Source organism: Musca vetustissima, unplaced genomic scaffold (genome assembly GCF_032173495.1).
Source record: "Musca vetustissima isolate MV318-11 ecotype Yass unplaced genomic scaffold, APGP_CSIRO_Mvet_v1 utg18384, whole genome shotgun sequence".
Lineage (NCBI taxonomy): Eukaryota > Metazoa > Arthropoda > Insecta > Diptera > Muscidae > Musca > Musca vetustissima.
In genome coordinates, this window is record NW_026881977.1 from 30,016 (window position 1) to 38,548 (window position 8,533).

Below are 8,533 nucleotides of genomic sequence, written 5' to 3' on the forward strand. Positions count from 1 at the left end.
ATTTTTAATGGATAATTATACCCTCAGCCTTATGGCTAATGAGGGTGTATACACTTTGACACGGTGAAAATGTGCCTCGTCGAAATATATTTGGTTTAGACCCCATATTTCTTTGGACAAAATCCGTTTCAGAAAATTATATTTTCATCCATCTTAATATTTCTTCCAAACTTAGTTCAATTTCGAAGATTGGGAACATTGGTCCACTCCTTCTGATACCTCCCATACAGGAGCTTGGTCTAAATGCGGGTTATAATTCATAGATAGTTCATTATCGAACCTTACGTTCTAGTTTTTTATCTCGATATCCTACGCAGGTGAAAAGATTACAACAGAGTCTTAGAACAAAACCCAAAACACGGAACAAATAAGATAACGATTTTAATATAAACAAGTGAAAAAGCGGTAAGTTCGGCCGGGCCGAACTTTTAATACCCTCCACCATAGATATATTGCCAGGTACTAGAAATGAAAATATAGGGAACATACCAAAAAGTGGACCTATATCGGCATTTCTAAAAAAATGTTTTACCATATACGACTACAAATTACCAAATTGCAGCGAATTCGGCTGAAAAATGCGCTCAAGACCCCCAAAATACTGAAAATTAGGGGGTACCGTTATATGGGTCTACCAGAAAAAGTAGACCTATATTTATTATTTTTTGTGGGGACATTTAGTACCCAATAGGAACCCAATGTACCAAATTTCAGTGAATTCGGTTGAAAAACGCACTCAAGAACCCCAAAATACAGAAATTTGGGAGTACCCATATATGGAGGCTATCCGAAAAAATTAACCTATATTTATAATTTTTGGTGGAGAGATTTGGTACCTATTAAGAACTCAAAATACTTAAGTTATTTTTATTTGCAGCTTAGAGTTTTTTGAAATATAATGCAATAATATTTTTATAGACAAATATATATAATTTTTGATCTGGAATATATTTAGCCAACAAATCTACTATGTTGTGAAAACAATTTGTTTTCAGTTTTTACCGTTGGTACGCCCACAATATCAAAAAAAGAAAATGGTGGTCCACATTACCCGAAGTTACTCTATACCCTCGGCCATATGGCTAATGAGGGTGTATACACTTTGACACGGTGAAAATGTGCCTCGTCGAAATATATTTGTTTTAGACCCCATATTTCTTTGGACAAAATCCGTTTCAGAAAATTATATTTTCATCCATCATATTTCTTCCAAACTTAGTTCAATTTCGAAGATTGGGAACATCGGCCCACTCCTTCTGGTACCTCCCGCACAGGGGCTAAGTCTAAATGCGGTTATAGTTCATATATATAGTTATTTATCGAACCTTACGTTTTAGTTTGTTATCTCGATATCCTACGCAGGTGAAAAGATTACAACAGAGTCTTAGAACAAAACCCAAAACACGGAACAAATCAGATAACGATTTTAATATAAACAAGTGAAAAAGCGGTAAGTTCGGCCGGGCCGAACTTTGGATACCCTCCACCATAGATATATTGCCAGGTACAAGAAATTAAAATATAGGGAACATACCAAAAAGTGGACCTATACCGACATTTCTACAAACCGATTATGTAAACCATAATATAAATTTCAAAAATTTTTAATGGATAATTATACCCTCAGCCTTATGGCTAATGAGGGTGTATACACTTTGACACGGTGAAAATGTGCCTCGTCGAAATATATTTGGTTTAGACCCCATATTTCTTTGGACAAAATCCGTTTCAGAAAATTATATTTTCATCCATCTTAATATTTCTTCCAAACTTAGTTCAATTTCGAAGATTGGGAACATTGGTCCACTCCTTCTGATACCTCCCATACAGGGGCTTGGTCTAAATGCGGGTTATAATTCATAGATAGTTCATTATCGAACCTTACGTTCTAGTTTTTTATCTCGATATCCTACGCAGGTGAAAAGATTACAACAGAGTCTTAGAACAAAACCCAAAACACGGAACAAATAAGATAACGATTTTAATATAAACAAGTGAAAAAGCGGTAAGTTCGGCCGGGCCGAACTTTGAATACCCTCCACCATAGATATATTGCCAGGTACTAGAAATGAAAATATAGGGAACATACCAAAAAGTGGACCTATATCGGTATTTCTAAAAAAATGTTTTACCATATACGACTACAAATTACCAAATTGCAGCGAATTCGGCTGAAAAATGCGCTCAAGACCCCCAAAATACTGAAAATTAGGGGGTACCGTTATATGGGACTACCAGAAAAAGTAGACCTATATTTATTATTTTTTGTGGGGACATTTAGTACCCAATAGGAACCCAATGTACCAAATTTCAGTGAATTCGGTTGAAAAACGCACTCAAGAACCCCAAAATACAGAAATTTGGGGGTACCCATATATGGAGGCTATCCGAAAAAATTAACCTATATTTATAATTTTTGGTGGAGAGATTTGGTACCTATTAAGAACTCAAAATACTTAAGTTATTTTTATTTGCAGCTTAGAGTTTTTTGAAATATAATGCAATAATATTTTTATAGACAAATATATATAATTTTTGATCTGGAATATATTTAGCCAACAAATCTACTATGTTGTGAAAACAATTTGTTTTCAGTTTTTACCGTTGGTACGCCCACAATATCAAAAAAAGAAAATGGTGGTCCACATTACCCGAAGTTACTCTATACCCTCGGCCATATGGCTAATGAGGGTGTATACACTTTGACACGGTGAAAATGTGCCTCGTCGAAATATATTTGTTTTAGACCCCATCTTTCTTTGGACAAAATCCGTTTCAGAAAATTATATTTTCTTCCATCATATTTCTTCCAAACTTAGTTCAATTTCGAAGATTGGGAACATCGGCCCACTCCTTCTGGTACCTCCCGCACAGGGGCTAAGTCTAAATGCGGTTATAGTTCATATATATAGTTCATTATCGAACCTTACGTTCTAGTTTTTTAGCTCGTTATCCTACGCAGGTGAAAAGATTACAACAGAGTCTTAGAACAAAACCCAAAACACGGAACAAATAAGATAACGATTTTAATATAAACAAGTGAAAAAGCGGTAAGTTCGGCCGGGCCGAACTTTGGATACCCTCCACCATAGATATATTGCCAGGTACTAGAAATGAAAATATAGGGAACATACCAAAAAGTGGACCTATATCGGCATTTCTAAAAAAATGTTTTACCATATACGACTACAAATTACCAAATTGCAGCGAATTCGGCTGAAAAATGCGCTCAAGACCCCCAAAATACTGAAAATTAGGGGGTACCGTTATATGGGACTACCAGAAAAAGTAGACCTATATTTATTATTTTTTGTGGGGACATTTAGTACCCAATAGGAACCCAATGTACCAAATTTCAGTGAATTCGGTTGAAAAACGCACTCAAGAACCCCAAAATACAGAAATTTGGGGGTACCCATATATGGAGGCTATCCGAAAAAATTAACCTATATTTATAATTTTTGGTGGAGAGATTTGGTACCTATTAAGAACTCAAAATACTTAATACGGTGGAAAAGTACAAAAAACAGTCAAAATACTTAAAATTAGGAGGTACCGTTATATGGGGGCTATCAGAAAAAGTGGACCTATATTTATAATTTTTAGTGGAGACATTAAGTACCCAAAAACAACCCAATTCACAAAATTTCAGCATATTCGGATGGAAAACGCGCTCAAGAACCCCAAAATACCGAAAATTTGGGGGTACTGTTATATGGGAGCTATGCCTAAACGTAGACCGATATATCCCATCTTCGAACTTGACCTGCCTGCAGACAAAAGACAAACCTATGCAAAATTTCAGCACCCTATCTCAATTCCTTCGGACGGACGGACATGGTTAGATCGTCTTAGAATTTTACCCTGATCAAGAATATATATACTTTATAGGGTCGGAAATGAATATTTTGATGAGTTACAAACGGTGTTCAAAAAGAACATATTCGCCCATGTGACATGTTCCGAGAGTTTTTGAATTCCCATACTTTTTTAAATTCCCATGTTGTGCAGAATGGTGTGCTCAATTTCGAGCGAAAGTGCGGCTCGAAAGCATAGCTGTGTTCAATATGTTACGAAATGTGTTGAATAAAAAAACATATGTTTCATTGGAATTTGCAATTTGTTTACCAACAAAATTAAGAAAAAATATGTCTGCTGGCTTATTAATTGCCCTGGTTTCTACCAGAAAAAGTCTAATGATTCTGGAACGTGTTACAATAAGCGTTTATGGATATTTTTTTATATTACATTGTATGAAATAAATGAAATTAAGTGGGTCATTTCATACACAAGGGTGCCATTCCCGAAAGCCTCCAGTTAGCAGGTACCTTAAGCAAATGGCAAATGATTTAATTATAAGTGTTGATCTCACAACAATGTGTAAAATATTGTCGAGGGTAATGAAAGTCCTGGATGACAAGGTGTGTGCAAGCTGTGGACAGCTGCAGACCAGGATCCAGCCATGATGCTTTTATTTGGCATATGAGTGCAGCTTGGCAGCATTAACAAAAGAGAAAATGGCATGCAAAATAGTTGGCTCTAGGAACAGTGGTTTTTGACGCCCTATAAACAAGTGGAGCAACATCGATATAATAAAGTGCACAAATCTGCAAGAAACATTATTAAAAGGACTATTGGAAATCATAAAAGTAGATTTTTTATAGATTCTATTTTTATTTTGATAATATGGTGGTTGAGTTGCCAGATTGATCTCAAAAAATGTTACGCGCTGTTTTTGATAAAAGGATCCCTTTTTATTTTCTTTAATTTTACTATGAAAACTAATGTAAATACTGTATTTTTTAAATAAATATTGTAAAAACACGTTAAATATTACTTCAGCGTTCTTTTCCAACTTATACGTGCTCAGAAAAACACGTACGATCTCATTTCGTTTTCAATCCACAAGGCTATATGTGCTCGAATTATATTCCCAATATTTTTTTGGGAATTCGGAATGGAGCACACCAAATTTGGGAAAATGTTTCACATTCGAGCAAACTCGAAATGCAGCACATGGGCGATTGATTTAATCATATTATCATTTAATCATATTGTTATTATCATTTAGTCATATTATTATTATTGCATCACATTATTATTGTCAGCAAATAACTGACCTAAACTTAATTATTGTTTTTCATCACATTATTATTGTCAGCAATTAACTGACCTAAACTTAATTATTGTAACCCAAATAAAGAAACAACTCGAATTGTTTCACAATGCATGGGTTACGGGCTGAAGAATAATGCTGATTATACATATTTAGTTAATTTTAGAGTAATTCAAAAATTGTATAAATATTCAATACAAAATAAAGATTCTTTGTAGATTACAAGAAATTGTAAAACTACAAAGATTACGTGATTTAAGTGTCTCGTAGATCAATATTAATAAAAAAATAATCATTTTTTGGTGACCCCGACAAACAACAAAAAATTTCAGGAACCCCCTTTTAGAGCTTTGGAAGAACAACAGGAGGAAATTGCCCGTAACTAATCATCATACAACAACAGGAAGAAATTGCTGCAACGCGCTAATACATCAACCGACAGCAATGGCAAACGTCCAAGAGCTTATTTCTCAGCAGGAAGAAAGAGCCATTAATTTCGAAAAATTCGTCTCTACTATAAAGAAGGCCCCCTTTGAATGAAGAACGGAAGAGTTATACAAGGGCAAACTAAGGCTGTTATGGCAGGGTTTCGAGAAGGCAGAAAACAGAATTCGCGATGATCCATCTTTGTCAGAGGATGATCCGTATATTGCTCGGAATCTATATAGAACGATTGGAGGAAAGTTCAGCTCAACAATGGAATATGTAGACGCGGAAATGAAGAAACTGCTGTCTGCAAGCCTGTTCCCACCTTGAGAGAGAAATCGACTGAAGTTGTGGCAGGAGACAAAATACCTTCCCGTGTTGATGGACTTACCAGAATGATAAATGCTCGAATGAGTACCCTTAGTCGTCACTTGCAAGGCTTGGGCACGCTCGAAGCGGAACAGCCGAAGCATTTTTATAGCATCAAAGAAAATACTATAAAGAAGCTATGGAATCAAATAACGGAGCTCTACGATGAAATATTGCAGCAGATTGAAGATCCATCGAAAATTGGATTGAGTCAAGAAAACTACGATCTGCTGGAAGATTCGGTACAAGACAACTTAATAAAACTAGCAGTCTTGAAAGACAAATGTAGCGAAACCGTGACCATTGCACCTCAACTGGGGAGTGACATTATAGCACACAGTTCACTCCCACTACCAAAGGTATCAATTCCTCAATTCAATGGGGATTGTTTGAAGTGGCGTCAGTTCTATGAACTTTTCTTGGAGATGGTAGACAAACAGTCTCTTCCAAGTGTTCAAAAAATGTGGTATCTCAAACCCAAGTTATCTGGCGAGGCTGGAAAACTAATCAGCCATCTATCCTTGACAGAGGATAATTACAAAACGGCATGGATGTTTCTGCAAGAACGTTATAACAATAAACGAGTTCTCGTTTCCACTCTAGTAGAACGGATTCTGAGTCAACCAAATGGAACCTCATCAACGGCTTCCATCAAGGCTCTGCATGGCACTACAAAGGAATGCATGCTAGCCCTCAACAATCTTCAAATCGGCACTACGTCTTTGGAAGCTCTATTGATTCAATTGATCACAAAGAAATTGGATCACGCGCTGTACATACGATTCATGCAATCACTGACGAATCCGAAGGAAGTTCCTACTATGAAAGAGCTTTTTGCATTTTTGGAACTACAATTTGAGTCAATTTAATCGATTGGAAAAGCGGCATCTACTCACAAGGGTTCAATCAAAATTGTTTCGTCCGTAATATCAGTGGAGGATCACAGGAGTTGTAAACTATGCAAGAACGACTCCCATCCAATTTATCATTGTAAGAAGTTCTTGGCGATGACAGAAGGTGAGCGATTGAAATGGATACAGCAACAAAAATTGTGTGTAAATTGTTTCAAATCGGACTATGTAGCAAAAACTTGTTTTTCTGGCAACTGCCAAATATGTAGCAATAAACACAATACATTTCTACATTTGCCAAAAAAGTCTCAACCATCACCGAAGGTTTTAAATCAAACACCACCAACAAAAAGCAATACCCTGTTACATTTCACCATGAAAGATGCAGCAGGGGGCAGTACATCAGTGCTGTCACCTCAACAGCCACAGACAGTGGCGTCGGCAAACAGGAACCAGTCCTATGTCCTTCTAGCAACCGCTTGGGTTTCCATCAAGGCCAATAACGGAAGGTCTTGCGAGTTTAAAGCTATTTTGGATTCCGGCTCACAGATTAACATCGTATCAGAGCGATTAGTGCAGAGGTTGGGCATTGCGCCCATAGAAGCGTCTCTCTGCATCGAAGGTGTTGGTGGAAGAGCAAAGAATTATAATCAAAGAGTAAACGTGGAGATTCAGTCGCTAACAAGCAGTTTTCGGACGCGGCTGATAGCGTTTGTGTTACCAAACATAGTTCCACCACAACCAAGCACAGACATCGACGTGTCATCATGGCCTATACCGGAAAATATAAAATTAGCAGATCCATACTGTTACAATACAAGCAAAATAGACGTACTGCTTGGAGCAGAATTTTACTTCAATCTGATTTTGTCACAAGAGATTCGTATGTCCAAAGAGCTACCGATATTGAAAAACTCGAAACTGGGCTGGATTGCTGGTGGAAAGGTCAATGCAAAATCAGAAACAACCACGTGTGCAGTATTCGGAGAAGATGATCGGGCATTGGAAGAATTATTAAAAAGGTTTTGGGAACAAGATGATGTAGGCGAAGACCAGAAAATTACCCTAGCAGATGAAAGGTGTGAGAATCACTTCCACCAAAATGCAATAGTCAATGAAGATGGTCGTTTTGTTGTACGATTGCCATTTGCAGATGATGCAGATAAACTATCCGAGTCCCTCAATATTGCAACGTCCAGATTCTTCTCATTGGAGCGGCGCTTATCGAAGGATGCGAGTCTTCGAGAGCAATACGTCAAATTTATGAAGGAGTATGAAGAGCTGGGACATATGACAAAAATACAATCGAGAGAGGTGCGCGGCAGCCACTACTATATCCCACACCATTGTGTCCTTCGCCCAGATACTAGCACAACTAAATTGAGAGTCGTGTTCGATGCATCCTGTAAGTCCTCATCTGGATGGTCACTTAATAACGTGTTGCATTCAGGCCCAAAGGTTCAAGGCGATTTGTTTGGAATGTTGTTGCGACTCAGACTTCCACGATTTGTGTTTACAACAGATATTGAGAAGATGAACAGACAAGTAGTGGTCGACAGGAGGGACCGCGAAGGAACTTGAGCATTACATGTTAAATACATTAACATATGGTACAACATGCGCCCCTTATCTGGTTACAAGGTGTCTGAAAAAACTAACCACTTAAAAATCCTTCATGGAGTTCCCCCCGAAGATAGAGAAGTGGACCTCAACTTCGACAATTCATCAACTAAGGTTCTAGGATTGACATGGATTCCTCAGGTAGACAGGA

At 37.3% G+C, this 8,533-nt stretch overlaps 1 protein-coding gene across 1 annotated transcript; it reads left to right on the forward strand.

The window, feature by feature from the left end:
- Positions 1-7,137: 7,137 nt before the first annotated feature.
- LOC133328063 (uncharacterized) lies at positions 7,138-8,167 on the forward strand (the record flags this gene model as incomplete). The annotated part of the gene is made up of 1 exon (XM_061536611.1): positions 7,138-8,167. A coding segment is annotated over exon 1 (1,030 nt), but the record flags the coding sequence as incomplete, so codon positions are not given.
- Between the last annotated feature and the right edge of the window lie 366 nt (positions 8,168-8,533).